We start from the raw sequence: 19340 nt of genomic DNA, 5'->3' as shown, positions 1-19340 counted from the left end.
ATCATGATTGTGTTTGTACCACCTCATATGCAAGGCATGGTTCAAATAGTCCACGATAATACTACATTACATAATTCAAATAGTCCGTGACATTAGTCCATTACATAATTAAAATAGTTCATGATACAAGTCCATTACATAAATCAAATACTAATGGATGAAGGTTCATTCCATTACTACTCTGAATCGACATCGAACAACAGCTCATCATCAGCCCAAACATCCTTCACATCCTGGTCCATGTCCATTGCGATGTCCTTCCCCTTGGCCTCCACATCCTACGCATTCTCATTGCCCTTGGCCTCCACATCCTGCGCCTTTGCCTTTCCCTTGGGCTCCACATCCTGCACCTTTGCCTTGCCCTTGGTGTCATAGACAACATCCTTAGGTAAGTCACACACAAGTGCCTTTATTGCCTCTATTTGCACCTCCCTTGCCATATCTTGCATTTCCTCCCTACTATTGGTAGCCACTTTGTCCGTCGTATCTTTAGACCCACCATCTTTAGGCAACTCACCAACAAGTGCCTTCATTGCCTGCAATTGTGCCAACTTTGCAACTATTCTAGCCTCCTTCAAATCAATCCCTCTTTTGTTCACCGCCAACAGTTGGGAGTACTCTTCCATTGACCCTTTAGGAAAGACCTTTGTTGGATCAAACTCATTCCAATCACGAATCTATTTCTCCCTCCTCATACTCTTGTTGGCCCCTCTCCTCTCCTCCTCCTTCCACCTCTTCCTCATTCTCTCGTCCGTATTAAGTGGTCATGGATACTTACTTCTATTCCTCCTCCAATATTGAATGAGTGACACTCGAACTGCCTCCCCAAGCAGAACACGTGAACATCCTTTCTCTTTAGCAGTCTTATCTTTGCAAATGGGGCCAAACAACATGTTATCTGATGGAATAGGGACATCGTGCTCCGTCCTTACTTCTTTTTTCCTCTTGAGTGTTTCTTCAGTTTTCAAACATTCCGAACAGCGCCCCTAATGTAGGCAGAGTTGTTCCCTACCTGGAAAGGTTTCCTAATCACAAGTCCTCCCCTTCATTTGTACTCAAACAAAAGCTTTTACCACATGATTAAGACTCCAAATAAATCAAATTAGGAAAGTAACTTTACCCAATAGTCTTCATAAAAATTGCCACAATACCAACCATAGCCAAGCTCCGATGGAACCACACCCCTATGAGCCAGCATCCTGCACTTACAACGAGGCCTAGGAGTCCTATCACATGGCCACTTCTCTTTCCCACTCTCGAATGCTTGCACCCAGTCTTCTATCAGCCAATGGGACTTGGGACCGTAGATGTACTCCTGAAAATCACATAGCGGCCATCCATCCTGCACAACAAATGAAATCACATAGGTAAATGAAACAAATGCAACCATGATAACCAATCAAATGTACCAATTTTCTATTCCTTACATGTGTTGTTAGCTTGCACTAAAAGAATGGTGTGAACTTCATGGGAAGCTCAAGATTAGGATGTTGCAACTTGCTTGGAACCCCACAATGGCATAATGGGGGGTTCATAACATGCTGGCATGCAGCCTCCTCCTTTTGTTCGTCCATCATCGGAGGCGGATTTGTTGGTGGTGGCGCCCACCATCTGAACTAATCATATGGCTGATTAACTGACTCATGCCACCTAAAAAGACGGATTCTAGGGTCAAACTTGTCGAGCCCATCAATCCATTGGTGAAAGCGACAAGGACCCTTACTGTAGTGATGAGGATATCCATATGTATTTAATTCCCACTTTGTCGCGCATGTGTAGAATGCCCTTTCGGCTGTAGTCTCATTCCTTAATTGCTTCACCTGAGCTGGGATGCCACAATCACACATAGGGACTGAAAGAGGTAGGGGCACAAGGTCGTCCGCATTGCCCTCATGATATTCCTTAATCTTACGCTTCTGTGACACCATCTCCCTGAAAAAGATGAAAATATATTAGAACAATTGTATATAAAAAATAAATGAAGTGGAATTAACATGATGCAAAAAGTACCAACACGAAGAATAAACATGTAAATACCGTATTCACACTTGTCCTACTCGTAGACCACTTGTTCCTCTTGTTTTTGGATAAATTTTTTAGACCTTGCTTGCACCGTTCAATGCAGTGACCCTCCTAGTGGCAGTGACTACAACGTGGCTTCACCTTGTCTTGGTCGAACTCTCCGTAACTGTAAATATCGACATCATACCTACTTGACTGGTCCATCTCATTGCGCAGTCGTTTCTTCTTCCTTCTTACAACCTTGGTTTTCTTCTTGTCGTTGTCAGGGATTAATGTAGTCATGGCCATTGTACTTCGGCCAATGCGTCTCATCTAAAATAGGCTCAAAACGGGACTCCCTTGTCTTCAATACTGTATTCTTAGAATATAGTTGTGTATGTATGCTGGTGACATGTGGGACACCCCTCTCATACGGCATGTTGCGATCATATGAGAGCATGGAACATGTAACAACTATGGGACACAACACGTGCAAGTCAGACTTGAGAGGTCAACTTTATAGATGCACCCACCCGTCATCTCACCACCAATAGTCAAAGCGGAAGCCGTCCTAACCGAATACACATACAATGTAGGATCGAACAACTCAGCGGACATGCTTGCTGCTTTCTTGCCTTCTGTTGCTAAGTGCTTCGCTGCTCCTTTCCCCCATAGAATTTGGTTCGACCACCAATCAATTTGAGCTCTTGCTTTTACCCACCTATGCACAAAATATGAATTGATCTTGTAGAAAGTGAACTCCACAATAGCAGATACTGGCATAGCACCAATACATCCACTCCAAAACAGGCTTCATGACACCATTGTGTTGCTCCTCCTTACCTATTGTGTGAGTGCACCACTTTGTACCCGGGTTGTAGTGTGCTATCGCTTGTAAGATTCTTGGCACCCTACCATAAGTGTCTTTCCAATCACCCCACAACATGGCTATAACATGCTGCTTAGCCTTCCTAGTCTTTCCATACTTTACCACATAATTTGTGAATCCTTTGATGGTTTCAATGACCACGGCTATAGAAATATCGGGACCAGCATGAAGAAGTGCAGCGATCCGTCTTGCAATGTAACAAGCCATGCACTGAGAATGCTCTTGTGTGACCTCGGACGTCCCGCATGTACGAGGTTGAATAACTCTAGTGATCCTTCATTCGGACGTCCCGCATGTATGAGGTTGAATAACTCTAGTGATCCTCCATTTTTGTCTATCATCAGGTAGTGGACACGCCCACACCTTCCACTCACAACCATGTTGGCAACAAACCGTGTATCTCATTTTGGCCGATGAATGAACCACATTATATGGCCTATGGTGCCGCACCGAGTAATCCCTTAAGAAAAACTTCAACTCCTCCAGGCTGTCGAATCTCATTCCCTTCTCTATAAATAGCTCACCACTGTTGGGTTCAACTTCAGTAAGGCATAACCCTGAATCACAATAAGCCTTCTTTGGAAACGAATGGAATATGGAAACTTCAGGGACATGTACATGTACAACTTCCAACTGCCTTAGCTCAGTCGGAGTGAATTGCGGCAACTGAATTCTAGAAAGAGTATGTACTGATCCTCTTAATGCCTCATCTACCCTCTCATTAAATTATGGAGTTGCTTGGCCCACCGGACTTGGTTCAAGTATAGGACTACTTCGCACCACAGGTGTTGGTTGGGTCATTGGAGTTGGAATGGATTGCACCATAGGTGTTGGTTGCATCATTGGAGTTGGAATTGATTGCACCACAGGAGTTGGTTCTGTCACCTTTTCATTAACTGATGGTCTTGCTTCATCAACAGATGAGATTTGTTCTTCACCACCATTTCCAATATCATCTTCACCACCACTTTTCGTTGGTTCTGTCACCTTTTCATTAACTGATGATCTTGCTTCATCAACAAATGAGACTTGTTCTTTACCACCATTTCCAATATCATCTTCACCATCACTTTGTTCTTCTTCAGAGCCCACGGATATATTATCCTCCAAGTTGGCAACATAAAAATTATTGTTTACTCTACATGTATCAAAGTCACCTTCATCACCACTATCATCTGAACCATGAGAACAATCATCATCACCACCCTCTTCATCATCATCCTCCTCATCAACCTCATTGGCCGGTAACACATCTTCCTAAGTTAAGTGTTTGATAGGCTCATCGCGATGTGGAGATATACACCAAGGATAAACATCAACAACTAACTCGGCACAAGCAACTTGAGAATCTTTCACCAACTCTTTGTAAAATAACCAATCATCATCACATGCAACAAGCATCAACACATAGTGAGATCTTTTGTCACCGGCATCAAACCTTCCACGAATCCTTAAATCCTCTTCCTCATTTCCAACTTCGAACTCTTAATTAACTCAGCTTACTATATCATCAAATGTTGGAGGACTATCAAATCTTGCTACTTGTTGCTTCATTCTTGCAAACTCTCCATTATCATCAACCATGCCACCCGAGAAAAAATGAATTAAATGATCCATCTACACACAATCACCAAATTAAATTGATTACACGAACCTTCACATATTTCCTTACGACTTCTACATTACAAAATATATACAAAAGCTATATCTTGAAAGTATTATTGAAGAATTTTCAAAAAACAATTTACCTACAATTAACACTTCGAAATTCTACCATGCAAGAGAAATTACACGATAGGAAGGGGTTACCATCGACCACTTACATGATACAACACACCTAATCATAGCCGATTCGTACTCAATTCACCTATGCAACTCAAATCATACACAAAACATAACCACTTCAAATCCAACTAAAATGACGGAATTGAAAAAAACTAATTGGTTAGAGTTGAGAAGTTACCTTCCCGGAGCAATTTCCCTTCGTTTCCCCTTCGAATCGGGTGAGGGATGGAGTGGATCTAGGAGCAGAGGAGTGGGGGCGGCACCATGGGAGGGAGAGAGCTCAAGTTAGGGTTGGGAGGGGAAGGGAGGAAGTGAGAAGGAAGAAAGAAGGAGGCCAGCGGGTCCAGTGTGTAGTGCGCTGAGTCATGCCATGCTGCATAGCGCGACTCAGTTGCGCCATAGCACGTGGCGCAACTGAGCTAGCCACCTCAGCGACCATCTCGGCCACCCCGCGCGCGTTGCGCTAGCATGGCGGGCAGGTCGTGCCACATGCTTTGGCACGACTCAGCTATTAGTCGTGCTAAGGGTCGTGGTGCGACCAAAAGGGTTACTTCTTGGAATTTTAATTTGACTTAGACTATTTTTAAAATTTTAGATTAAAAATGGTAAAATAAAAAAAAAATCGCGCGGGTACACGGTACATACTATCGTTGCAGTTGCGCACTGCCGGCGGGACCGACGCATGCCGCAACGCAGCTTCCTTCCGTCGTCGGTGTCGGTGGCGGCCTTTGCGGCTTTGCCTGAACGATACATGATCGTTGCTAGGCCATCATGAGTTTCCCCGATCGGCTGTGGATTTGTGGATGCATCGTGCATGCGTCGCATTCGTTGCTTGCCACGCAGCTTCGTGTCTTCCACTTTTTCCCGATGAGTACGTGGAATTCGATCCACACGTATGCAATGTTGGACGCACAGAGAGATCCGTGAGTATTCAATCCGCACGTACATGAATGCAGCCTGTATACGTACACCCATCTCGACCTACACTACCAACGATTCAGCTACCCTACTAGATAGATAGCTTAGCTTTTGCGCATGGATGCATGGCCTTTTTGGCCCCTTGCCCAGGGAGGCGCAACAAAGAAAAGCGAGCTTTGCCTGTGAGCGCACCGCACCAACCTGCTGCACGCGCGCGTGCATAGCCCTAGATTTCGTCGCCTGATCACCAAAACATTATATATCTGCAGCGGATTCATTCCAGCGAAGTTGCATGCCAAGGCGTAATCCTTTTCTTTCTCCGATCCATCTCAGCTGGTCCCGGCCTCCCGCTCGCTGGTGTAGCGTTGGATCAGCAAAATGCATGCAACACGAGGACCCCGTGCCGCGCGCGCCAGCAGAAAAGCACGTCCTGTCGTCCTCCCTTGCTGCTACTAGCATTAGCTATATATGTTCCCGACAACACCGCAGCACGACGATGCTTCGCCAGTAATTTCCACCCGATCCGAGGCCAAGAAAGAAAGGTTAGATTACGGTCTGACCTCGAGATATGTCTGAAACGCTGCCGTCTGCAAGTCGGACTCAGCCAGCCGGTTACACATATTGACATGCAGGAATCTCTTTTTTTTTTTGCGAGAAGGGAACCATATTAACTAGTAGGAGTATTTGGCTGAGGTGTCTTGCTCATCCTAAGTGGAACCAATGCCAACTAACAAGGCTGTCCTGTACCTGAAATTGAATTAGGACACGAGAACCTCTTCCGCACTTTGCGGCAAATTCTGAAAATCTGAATTTTGGATGGATTTTTAAAATCTGGATTCTAGGCAAAATTTGGGTAGACTTGTTTGGATTCCTAGATTCAAAAATCTGATTTTATCTTCTCTCATCCTTTTCTTCCCCTTTGCCCTCCCCTCCTCGCACCAGCCCCACTGCCTCCCTCAGGACTGCCGTTGCCCCCAGCTCCACCCCCTCTGCCTCCTCCCCGCTCGTTCCTAGCCAGGCGCCGGCACCCTAGCTCCAGCGCCGGTCTTGAGATTTGGGAGCCCCGGGGCGAAAGTAAAACTCGGACTCTTTAATATAAATATTATATAGATATATATGAAATGTTACTAATAAATACTTAAATGTATCTAAAAACAATATTCATATCGAATTACTTATACATATTACCTTAAAAGTTTCTTCTAACATTTCTCAAAGCAAAGTCATTTATGATAGGGTTGATGTCAATCTGGCAAAGTGAATTTTATAATCTTTAATTTAGAAATAAGATCATATACCCCAACATCAGATGAACCATCAAAAGACGACATGATATCGCAGTGCTGAATTATTATAAATATACAATAGTTATAAATCAGATGAAATTAAATAACTTGTGATAGTAATTAATAATTAATGGTACGGAGAATTGGGAAATTGACAATCGAGTAGTGTACCTGGGTGTCGGCACGGTTGAACAGGAACCGTCTAACCACGTCCGGTAGAGTCGAATAGTAAATAGAATAACACGCGCACGAGACACAACTCCGGATGGATCACCGGGCGGAGCCGCGCAGCACGGCAGCGGCGGCAGCAGGGCAGCTTTTGGCAGCGGCGCTAGGGCCTATGACGTGTGCGATCTATTGCCTGTGCGCCTGCCTTTAGGAAATAGCCATGATCATTAGCCTGACACGGGTGGGGCCCGGTATTTTGTTTCGTTTCTTCCTATTAGGGCCTCCGATTGTTTAATTGTTGGGCCTATCACCACCTGTGCATCGCGTATTCGCGTTCTTGGAGCCTCCGCGCCTGCGGCCTGCCTAGGTGCTGCACGCGCCTGACGCCTGGGTATGGGGCCCCTGGGAGTTGGGTGCCCAGGGCAGCCACCCCCCTGCCCCCCAGGGCCAGCCCTGCCTAACTCTTACTGCCTCCTCCTGGTGACACCCACCACCCCCAGCTCCACTCTCCTCCCCACGCCTCCCACCCACGGTTCCCCGGCCAGGAGCCGACGGACCGCTTCATGCTCCAATCCTCGCCGCCTCTCCCGCCCGTCGACCCCGACAGACAACTGCGCTCCGACGCCGGTTCTGGCTAGCAGCAACCACCGCGTCTGCCGCCGTGGAAGGATCTGGAAGGGGAGCCCGCAGCAGCACGCTTGGAGGCTGGAGCCTCTGGCTCCCCTCGCCTATCATCATGGTTGCGCCGAAGACGAAGGCACGCCTCGCCCTGACGAGGACAGGAGAGGGATGGTGGGCATTGGAGTGGCAGTTTGGCGTAGTTCTATCAGACTGTACGTGGGCAAAATGGTAATTTCACTGTCCAAGTACCTGCTGAATGTACCCCACTCTAGCTTTCGTGATTTTGAGAATCCGAAAATCTAGATTTTGGAAACTCACTAGAATCTGAGTCTGTTTGGAAGTACTCCCGCTTCCGGAGTCTGGATTCTCAGAATCTCGCTCGATCCAAACGGGGTCAAAGCTGGGCTTGGAATTACCCGTGACGTCGTGCTCCCACACTTGCGCGTCTAACTAGGACGGTCGTCTTCGTCCAGCCAAGCCACTCTGCCAAGCCTGCCACACCACCCCCAACCAGCAGCGCAGCAGGAAAAGCACCGTCGACTTGTCTATGAGCCCACCAGATCGTTCTTTTTTTTCTAAGCCCACGTCACTATGATTAGGCCCAAGCCCAACTTTCCTACGAGCCCACGAATTGCCGTGTTTTGATCCAGCAGCAGTAGGAAAAGTGCGGCCAACAAATTTTTAGACACAAATCTGGCAAAGTTAGTAATAAATAAAGTAAGGATATGAAGAGTGACTCTAGGGGCTAATACCAAAGTGTTAGTTGAGTGTTATTTTCAAGCCGCAATCGTGGGTTGGCAAACCTTTTTAACCCCTTGTTGCACATGTTATATGCCCATTTCCTTGTCAATATTTTCCATAAGTGTGATGGTCATTTTACGCTCGTCACCTAATTTTGTGCTTGGAAAGTTAGACGTCAACCAAACAGCCTTTTGGTAATAACGTTAGGCTTAAACTAATGTACCATGACATTGATAGATCCTTCAATGCAAGAGAGAAACAAAGAGGATGGCTGATGGGGTTTTGTTGGACGTGTTGGACTGTTGGTCATGGAAAAGATTCAGGCTGCAAGTGCAGAGGGTCTACTCATAGAGCAAGGAAGTGCTCTTGTCTCTTGCATACAGAAGTGAATGGGTGTGACAAGGATGGTTCTTGAGTCTGACAAGGATGCAATGTGGTGCATGCTTTAACAGGCAACTTAACACTCTTCATCTCCCCCCACTTGTGAAGTTCTCATGAAAGAAGTGAAGAGTCCCGGAAGCAACCCACGTGAACATACTACAATAGCAGATACTCCCTCCGTACCAAATTATAAGTCATTCCAACTTTCTTGGAGAGTCAAACCATTTTATGTTTGACTAAAATTATAGAGAGGATCACAAAAGTTTATGACACCGAATAGATATACTATGAAAATATATTCAATGAAGAAACTGATGGTACTTATTTGGTATCATGAATGTTAGTACTTTATTGTCTAAATTTGGTCAAACTTGAGACGCTTTAACTCTCCAAGAAAGTTGGAATGACTTGTAATTTGGAACGGAGGGAATAGTTAGCAAAGTATGGTCTAGCCTTGGTGGGCCCGGTCTAAAAATATTGGTCAATCATTTTCCAGGCACACACGGACATATAAGGGTTTTGGTTATCACGCCATCCCAAATGGAGTGTTTCAACTTTCAATATGAGCAAAGAAGCAAAAAGTAGTATATTGCTAATGAAATGTTATTTCATATGCATGTGGCTTGTGGTGATACTTAATTGTCATATGATAATTGGCCATGTGATCACATGAATAAAAACATATCTTGGCTACAATAGAGGATAAAGGGTTTTGAAAAATTTAGAAATAGTGTCTATTACTCTCTTTCCCTATTGACTTAATGATGTGTCACCACTTCTATTTATGTTCATTAATTGAAAACAAAACTCCCATTAGAAGTAACCTAAAGTAGGTTTTCATTCAAATAAAATAAAGGTTTGTATTAAAGTTCACATTTTGATATACATTTTTCAGTCAAACGAGCAAAACCTCCGGCTAAAACTCACTTGACCAAACTGAACAATAAAAAAGAAAAATCCTCTATCGTAAGGTACGGTGTAGTGGTTGTTGCTTTGAAGGCACCCACACTTCATCTCTCCCCGGCCCACTAGCATTCCACATGAAAAGTATCGGGTAGCAGACTTAGCAAGTATGGTGCTAGTTATGGTGGACCCATGAGAAAAATAGACCAACGCACACTAAACGTAGTTATCAAGTGAAGCTTACATTTCTTAGTTTGCGAGGACACTACAATTGATATGTGAGAGGCACCTTGGTAAAGTAGAATACTAGTCAACTATAACTATTCGCGAACTTAGGCCCCGCACCAGTGCTCCCAGACATGTAAGGGCTTCCATTAGAGTAGATTTTCAAACAAATAAGGACTTCAGTTAAGTAGTTAACTTTCAAACTTTTGACAAATATATATACATAATTTCTTCATTTAATCAGTTAAACCTGTAGCTACAACTCAGTTGAACAAGTTAAAATGTTACTTTAGTTTTGTCCTAAGCCAAAAATATCTAATCTTGACTAAATTGTATAAAAAATGCTAACATCAACAGTACCAAATAAATGCAACATCTAGACATATTCCATAAACTATTTTGATATTATACATAACATATGTTAGTGTATTTTTTTTCCAAAAAATTTATTAAATTTAGAGAGGTTGGAGCTGGACTTTGAACCAACAAAAACTTTCAACACATAGATAAAAAATTGAAAAAAAGTGCTGGCCCACAAGCCAGGCACACGCCAACAACCACTCCAAAAACCCAACGCAGTGAGCCAGTGACACTCGTGAAGTGTAGTGTAGGGGTTGCTGACTTGCTGCTACGGACGCACTCACGCACCGACCAAATCAATCCCCATCCGGCAGCGCGATGGGAGGCATGATCTCCAGGCTGCGGCCACGCGCCGCCGCCGCCGCTGCCGCTGGACGACGACGACCTCCTCTCCGAGATCCTGCTCCGCCTCCCGCCGCACCCGACCTGCCTTCTCCGCGCTTCCCTCGTCTGCGCGCGCTGGCGCCGCCTGCTCCGCGACCCGGGCTTCCACCGCCGCTCCCGCGCATTCCACCGAACACCACCCGTGCTCGGCCTCTTCCGCACCTTCCATCGCGGTGCTCGCTTCGTCCCCGTCGGCGAGGCCCCGGACCGCGTCCCCGCCGCGGGTTTCGCGCTCCCCGACCCCGCCAGTTGGGTCCTCCTCGGCTGCCGCCACGGCCGCGCGCTCCTCCGCAGTCGACCTGGCTGGCTCCAGCTCCTCGTCTGGGAACCCATCACCGGTCACCGCCGCTGCGTCCGCCTCAGCCGGCTCGGGGGCCACGTCAAGGCATGTAGTGCCACCGTTCTTGGCGACCCAGTGAGCCTGGCCCGCCGCGAGGGCTCCTTCCGCGTGGCCTTCGTCTTCACCGGCAACGGCCGCGCGTCCGCCTGCGTCTACTCGTCGGAGACTGGCACCTGGGGCCGGCTGATCACGGCGGAGGCGCCTTGCGGCGACGTTTGTATGAAGCCAAGCGCGCTGGTCGGGGACGCAGTGTACTGGTTGCTTGACGAGGGTGGCATCCTCGAGCTCCATCTGGGTAAGGAGAGGTTGGCCCCGATGGAGACGCCGACGCACGCGCAGAGCCTTTACCTGTCGAACATCCAGCTCATGGAGGCCGAGGCCGGCGTGCTGGGCTTCGCTGGCGTGAAGATGTACAGCCTGCATCTGTGGGCGAGGGAGGCCGACCGTGATGGCACTGCGAATTGGGTGTTGCGCACTGCAATTAATCTCGGCCCGTTCGCTCCGCCACCATGTGTGATTCCTCGGATCATGCTGGTGCCGCCTATCAAGATACTTGGGGTTGATGAGGGTGGCAATTTCGCATTTCTAAGGACTATCTTCGGAATCTTTATGCTCTCCCTCGATGGCGTGCTGCTTAAGAAGGTGTCTGATGCCGAAATCATGGAGCTTGTTCATCCCTACTCAAGCTTTTATGTCGCAGGTATGAACGATTAACATCTATTTACTTTTCCCTTGAAGCATAATTTGTCTCTAAATGGGTATATGCACTGCACAATATTTGCCATGGAGAATTTAAGCACACATCAACAAGAAACGGATGACACCGAGATATGTGTTACTGAACAAAATGGCAAACCTTGCCTGATATTTGCATTCGCATCTGTCATAGAAGAATAAGGTCAGCATTAGGTGATGGTGTCAGGACTCTGTATGCAGCAAGCTCTGAATGTGCCATTCAGATAACGTTTCAGGCGTCCAAGTGAAGTCGGCAGCTGAAGTGGTCATTTCGCCGGGATTCTTTTGAAGTGTTGATGGCGCATCGGACGGCTCTTATTGTTTCTGTAATAGCTGTAGCTTTTCACTTGGTTAACAGACCGGTAATAGTAACTCTGTATCGTTACTTTTGCTTTGCTGTCGGATGGCTTATAATAGCAGGACACCTTCCTTCGGAGAGGATATGCTGGTGAATCTATCTTAGTTGAACCCTAGTTTAGCAGTAGTAGAACTCTCTTGGCGTCGCCATGGCATCTTGTACTGAACCCTGAATTCTCAAGTACTACTGCTGCACTCTGAATCTTCTTTCGTTTGTTGTCTGAAACTCGTTTTTCCTCTACTTGGGGTCCTTGTTGCTGTCGGATTTCTTCCGTTCCTGTCAATTGGTATCCAGAGCTAGGGGTCCTTGGCGAGATTTGTTCGCGTCCACAGCCAGAGCTTCGGAATTAGTCCGATTGGTGCGGTGGATTGGTGGTTTCGGCTCACCCGTGCAAAATCCCACCCTTCCCACCCAATTCCGTGAGCTACTTCCTATTTTTCCCCAAATTTTCAGTGGATTGGTGAAAGTGAGGGTTGCAGGACGTGTTCTTGTGTAAAATTCCAAAAGCTTTCACTGATTTACTCGAGGAGGTGACGGAGGTGAGTTGTTCTGTGACAAGGGTTGCAAGGCTGTGTCCTTGTGTAAAATTCCGGCGTCACATCCACAACTCAGGCGGCGGTAGATTACTTTGGAAGTCTTTCTGGGGCGAGCCTGGCTCAAACCGAACTTCTAAAGCCAAAGAAGATGGTGACTAAGGAATCTATTGCTACTTCCAGCTATGCTTCAGCTGAGGAGATGGAGAAAATTAGGTCTGCTTTGGATGCTTTTATAGCCAAGCAAGAAGACCAAAATAGAGTGTTGGAGTCATCATTGGACAAAATTCTCTCAAGCCTAAACAACCTTACTACTTCTGCAGCTTCTGAAGATAAGGGATCAGCTTCCAAAGGGCCTCATCAGTACACCGATACTCCACCTCCTGAAATTCCAGTGCAGGTTCATCAAAGAGATCTCTCCCCTTGGTCTGTGAAGGTCCCAGCTGCTATAGAAGAAGATTGCCCTTGGACAGCACAGGAGCTTGAAAAATTCTATGCTAAAGCTAATACCAATTCTGGTCCAGATCAAACTCAATTAGCTTATGAGGCATTTTTGGCAAAGCAACAAGCTAACCAATATCATCACCTCAACCAACATGTAATTCATCCAAATCCCACAATGGCCCAACAACCATATCACAACAACTTGGACTTTCATCAACAATTGCACCACGAGCAGAAACTGATAGCTAAAGGGCCAAAATTATCATTTCCTGCATTTGATGGTTCAGATCCTGATGGTTGGATTAGGAAAGCTGAGAAATATTTTGAATTGGTTGGAGTTCTAAATGAAAGCAGAGTTCAAATTGCAGTAATGTATATTGTGGGGAAAGCTGAGTTCTGGTGGAGAAGCACTGGTGGTAATGCCTCTACTGTCCCTTGGCACCAATTCTGTAAAATGATAGGTGATAGATTCAATGAGGAATCTCTTTATGAGGTCATTGCCAGATTCCATGGCCTTAAGCAAAATGGACCTGTCCAAGAGTACATCACAAAATTTGAAGAGTTAATGGGTTTAGTCAAAAGAGATAATCCATCTTTGCATGATTCCTATTTCATTAGCAGTTTTATCTCTGGGTTACAAGAACCTATACAACACCATCTTCAATGTCACCAGCATGCAAGCCTCAATTCTGCCTTTTGGTATGCTAGAAGGATGGAACAAGCTCACCCACCACCAAAAAGGTTTCCATAATTCAATCAAACCTATAGACCACAGAAAGTGTGGCAGAAAGATTCCAAAGAAAAAGAGCAAATTCAAAATAATATAGCTGAGCTCAAAGCTGCTGGTAAATGTTTTACTTGCAAGGAACCATGGGTCCCTGGTCATGCTAAAGTGTGCAAAGGAAAAAAATTATTTTCAGTTGTATTGCTAGAAAAGGAAGGGCAAGAGAAGGTAGAACTGGTGGAAGATGGGAATTCAAGTGAGGAGGGTGAATATCATGATGCTGAGCAAATTCCAACAGTTCAAATTTCTTTGCATGCTCTGACAGGTATTTCTTCTTCAGCTAGAACCTTTACTTTGAGCGTTCAACTTGGCCACCATTGGGGAACAACACTTGTGGACAGTGGTAGTAATGTTTCTTTCATCAATGCTAAATTTGCCATGAAAAATAAATTGCAAATCTCACAAGTGGAGGAAGTTAAGGTGGCAGCTGCAAATGGTACAGAGATGCACAGTTCAACAACCTGTTTGGCTTGTCCTTATTCTATTCAAAACCACCAATTTAGTTCTGATTTTGATATTGTCCTGGGGCAGACTGGATTTATCAACATAGCCCAGTTGGTTTGGATCTCAAAATGAGGGAATTTTCCATCACTAAAGATGGGAAACACATTGTCACATTTTCTGATGAAACTATTCCAGAAGGCTGCCAGTTGATCAGCACCAAGAAGCTTTGTCACTTGTTGAAAAAGAAAACAGTGGGAGCTGTCATAGTCCTCAACAACCCTCAGCAACCTCCTCTTCAATCAAAAATGGAGATTCCAATAGAAGTACAAACTATGTTGGATGAATTTCAAGATGTTTTCACTGAACCAACTGAACTCCCTCCACATAGATGTATTGATCATTCTATTCCCCTTGTTGAAGAATTTAAACCCATCAATCAAAGGCCTTACAGATTGCCACATCATCAAAAAAATGCTATGGAGAATTTAATTCAGCAATTACTGAATGCTCAAATGATTAGGCCAAGTGTTAGCCCCTATTCATCTCCTGTGATTTTGGTGAAAAAGAAAGATGGTACTTGGAGACTATGTGTGGATATTAGGCAGCTCAATTCCAATACAATTAAGAATAAGTACCCCATACCCATTATTGAAGATCTTTTGGATGAGCTATTTGGTGCTAAAGTCTTCTCCAAAATTGATTTGAGGTCAGGCTATCATCAAATTAGAATGAGTGAAGCTGATATACAGAAGACTGCATTTACCACTCATGTGGGCCATTTTGAGTATTTGGTGATGCCATTTGGATTGACAAATGCCCCAGCCACATTTCAAACATTGATGAACAATGTATTGGCTTCTTTTCTGAGGAAATTTGCCTTGGTGTTTTTTGATGATATTCTCATCTATAGTACTTCCCTGAAAGATCATATATCCCACTTACATTCAGTCTTGGCAGTGCTTAGAGAAAACAAGCTATTTGCCAAATTATCAAAGTGTACATTTGCACAACCTGAAATTGAGTATTTGGGTCATGTCATAAGCAAGAATGGAGTAGCTACAGACCCTTCCAAGATTTCTATCATTCAGCATTGGCCTCAACCTAAATCGGTAACTGACTTAAGAGCATTTTTGGGTTTAACTGGTTATTATAGAAGATTCATACAGAATTATGGTATTATCTGCCGACCTTTATTTGATGCATTGAAAAAGGATGGATTTGAGTGGACATCAAATCAAATGCAAGCCTTTCAAGCACTTAAGCAGATTATGTCCAATCCTCCAGTGTTGGCTCTCCCAGATTTCTCTCAACCATTTGTTTTGGAAGCTGATGCTAGTGGCACAGGTATTGGAGCTATCTTAATGCAAAATGGCCGACCTATATCTTTTCTCAGCAAGACATTGGGTCCTAAGGCAGCAGCATGCTCCACCTATGAGAAGGACGCAATGGCAATTTTGGAAGCACTAAAGAAATGGAAACATTACTTTGCAAGCACTTCGGTCATAATTAGAACAGACCAGCAAAGTTTGAAGTATATTCAGGAACAGAGGTTAGTGGAAGGTATCCAGCACAAGTTACTTGTCAAACTGTTGGGTTATAATTATAAAATTGAGTACAAAAAGGGAAAGGAGAATAAAGTGGCTGATGCTCTTTCTAGAGTTGATCTCAACTCCTCCATATATGCTATTTCAGTAATAGTACCAGCTTGGATTGAACAAGTATGTGACAGCTACAAAAATGATCCTATCTGTCTTGATCTGATCACCAAGCTGAGTATTGACAGTAATGCTGTGCCTTCCTATTCACTAGCTAGTGGCATTTTGAGGTACAAAGGCAAAATTCTTATTGGCCAAGACACATCTCTGAGGACCCAGCTTTTGGCAAATTTCCATAAATCTGCTCTTGGTGGCCATTCAGGAGAGCGAGCAACTTATCAAAGGCTGAAGTTGGTTTTCTATTGGCCAAAACTACACATAAATGTTAAAGATTATGTGAAGGCTTGTCCTGTCTGTCAAAAGAACAAAAGTGAGAATATTCCCTATCTTGGGCTTTTGGAACCACTACCTGTTCCTGACAAGGCTTGGTCACATATTTCAATGGATTTTATTGAGGGGTTACCCAAATCAAATGGAAAAAATGTCATTTTGGTAGTTGTTGATAGATTTACAAAGTACTCTCACTTCCTTACATTAAGCCACCCATTTACTGTAAATGAGGTTATTCCTTTATTGCTTGATCATATTTTCAAGTTACATGGACCACCACAGGTGATTGTCACAGATAGAGACAGAATTTTCACAAGTAATCTTTGGCAATCTCTTTTCAAAGCATTAGGCATTAATTTACATTTGAGTTCAGCTTACCATCCGCAGACAGATGGACAAACAGAACGAGTCAATCAATGTTTGGAAAACTATCTAAGGTGCATGTGCTTTACAGCTCCCAGGAGATGGTCCTATTGGTTATCCTCAGCTGAGTGGTGGTATAATACATCTTTTCATACTTCTTTGAACATGACTCCTTTTCAAGCATTATATGGCTTTCCTCCTCCTATGATTGTTGAAGTGGTCTTGCCAGATTGCCCCAATGATAGTGCACGAGAGATTCTGCAAAACAGGCAATTGGCCAATCAGCTAATTAAAGACAATTTGCTTAAGGCTCAGGGAAGAATGAAACACCAAGCTGATAAGCATAGGACTGAAAGGGAGATTGAACTTGGCTCTATGGTCTACCTCAAAATTCAACCATATCGACACACCTCTCTCAGCCTGCATAATTCTCTAAAATTGCATTCCAAATATTATGGCCCTTTCAAAATACTTGAAAAGATTGGCAGATCAGCTTATAAGCTACTTTTACCAGATCAATGTACTTTACATCCTGTGTTTCATGTGAGCCAATTGAAAAAGCACATTGGTCCAAGTGCAGTGCCCACCCCTGATCTTCCACTGGTTGATGCTGATGGGATTATCAAAGTTGCCCCAGAAGTGATACTGGAAAGAAGAATGATTCCAAGGAACAATGAGCCGGTTGTGCAGTGGTTAATTCAGTGGACCAATCTTCCTCAATCAAAAGCTACATGGGAGGATGCTGCTTTCATCCGTCGGGTATTTCCTTCCTTCCATCCTTGAGGACAAGGATGTTAAGGGGGGAGCATTGTCAGGACTCTGTATGCAGCAAGCTCTGAATGTGCCATTCAGATAACGTTTCAGGCGTCCAAGTGAAGTCGGCAGCTGAAGTGGTCATTTCGCCGGGATTCTTTTGAAGTGTCGATGGCGCATCGGACGGCTCCTATTATTTCTGTAATAGCTGTAGCTTTTCACCTGGTTAACAGACCGGTAATAGTAACTCTGTTTGCTGTCGGATGGCTTGTAATAGCAGGACACCTTCCTTGGGAGAGGATATGCTGGTGAATCTATCTTAGTTGAACCCTAGTTTAGCAGCAGTAGAACTCTCTTGGCGCCGCCATGGCATCTTGTACTGAACCCTGAATTCTCAAGTACTACTGCTGCACTCTGAATCTTCTTTCATTTGTTGTCTGAAACTCGTTTTTCCTCTACTTGGGGTCCTTGTTGCTGTCGGATTTCTTCCGTTCCTGTCAGATGGAAGTAGCATATAGCAGTATTGGCAGTTAACGCTTCTTTGCCTTTTTAGTCTCCTTTGTCCTGTCATCTTGATCTTCCAACTGACAGAACTAATTTGATGGTAGCAAAATCAAAGTCTGCTGCTACTTAACTGACAGGATAATGGAGTGTTATTTAACATGTTCCCCTAGGGTATGTATTAATGTTTGTTTTAACACATATCTGATTTTTCTGAAAGCAAGAATAATTGCAGATAAAAGAATACTATCAACTTTGTCAGTTGGATGAAATATTAAGAGAATTAATAGAAAAATGGAAAGTTTATGCTTATGATATCCTTATGCGTCTTTGACAATGTTGATATGCTAGTTCTTTGAAAATTACTAACTGATTCCATTTGTAGTATGAAAATAATAAATAAGCGACAGGAAATGATGCCAAACTGTAAGAAAATATTTTAATCGTACCTACAAATGACACCTCAGAGAGCAGCAAGAGGTCTTAAGGATCACATTTTATTCAGATTGGGTCAGTGCAACTCCCATTCTTAGTCAGGCTGCACCAGTCCTGTGTCTCGAGGCTGGATGCTGTATCATCTCTGTTAGTCTATGTCAGTTTTAGAAGGAAAAAAAAGATGAAGTGCAGGAAGCGATGGTCATTGCAATTATTTTTACAGCTCTGTGATTGAGTGCTTAGACTATTATGAATTAGGACTTACGATCCTTTTATATTATATTTCACTTCAGTTTTAGATTAAAACTTTTTGTCTTTTAGGAAATGTATGGAGTTGGTATATTTGAACTAAATCATAGTATTGGTTGTTGTTCTGTCTGTTATAAGCTACATAGTATTGATTACTGAGTAATATCATATCACGAGTATGCGAGGTTTGAGATGGTAATCCTTTGTTGCTTAGTTTTATTTAATTTTCCTGATTCAAAAGAAGGGAGAAACAAGATGGCCCTTTATTTTTATATATGCTCTGTTCGTGATAGAGCAGGGCTCAATATAGCAGTTTATTCTAGAATCTATTCTCTTCGGCATTGACACATAATTTTAGTAACAGAATCAGGCATTTTGGTTAGTAAGTTATCTTATGCTAGAATTAACTTCACCTTATAAAACGTGAATAAACAGATTTCCTAATCAAATACATTCTCTTTGATTCTTAGGCCTGAATATTCTATTTTCCTTTCCTTCCTTGGAATTGGTGGTGGGGAGTGTGGTACATATATTTATGTGCCCACCAGAAGGTTTGTACAGTTTTAAATACAGGACTGGACACCGAGACGTATCTGACATGGAGACTATGACGCAGGACGGCGTAGTCTACGTGGCAAGACAGGAACTAGTCGAGGATTAGAAAAGTACTCTAGCAATAGGAGTAGAACTCGTAAATCAACCGACCTGTAACCCTGCCCCCGGCAATATAAGGTGAGCCAGGGACCCCCTCCAA

The 19340-nt window shown here is 44.1% G+C and overlaps 2 protein-coding genes across 2 annotated transcripts; both read left to right on the top strand.

Annotated features, from left to right (window-relative positions):
* Nucleotides 1–10612: 10612 nt before the first annotated feature.
* Nucleotides 10613–12296, top strand: LOC117835525 (uncharacterized; the record flags this gene model as incomplete). Its single annotated transcript, XM_072291123.1, has 2 exons — nucleotides 10613–11702; nucleotides 11892–12296. Coding segments are annotated over 2 exons (1098 nt in total), but the record flags the coding sequence as incomplete, so codon positions are not given.
* A 150-nt stretch (nucleotides 12297–12446) lies between these two features.
* On the top strand, nucleotides 12447–18993 carry LOC140221468 (uncharacterized). Its single transcript, XM_072291122.1, has one exon. It carries the CDS (start codon nucleotides 12780–12782, stop codon nucleotides 13821–13823), a length of 1044 nt encoding a protein of 347 aa, XP_072147223.1. The 5' UTR covers nucleotides 12447–12779; the 3' UTR covers nucleotides 13824–18993.
* Nucleotides 18994–19340: the final 347 nt, after the last annotated feature.

Source organism: Setaria viridis, chromosome 9 (assembly GCF_005286985.2).
Source record: "Setaria viridis chromosome 9, Setaria_viridis_v4.0, whole genome shotgun sequence".
Classification (NCBI taxonomy): domain Eukaryota; kingdom Viridiplantae; phylum Streptophyta; class Magnoliopsida; order Poales; family Poaceae; genus Setaria; species Setaria viridis.
This window is presented reverse-complemented; position numbering and strand designations above follow the sequence as displayed.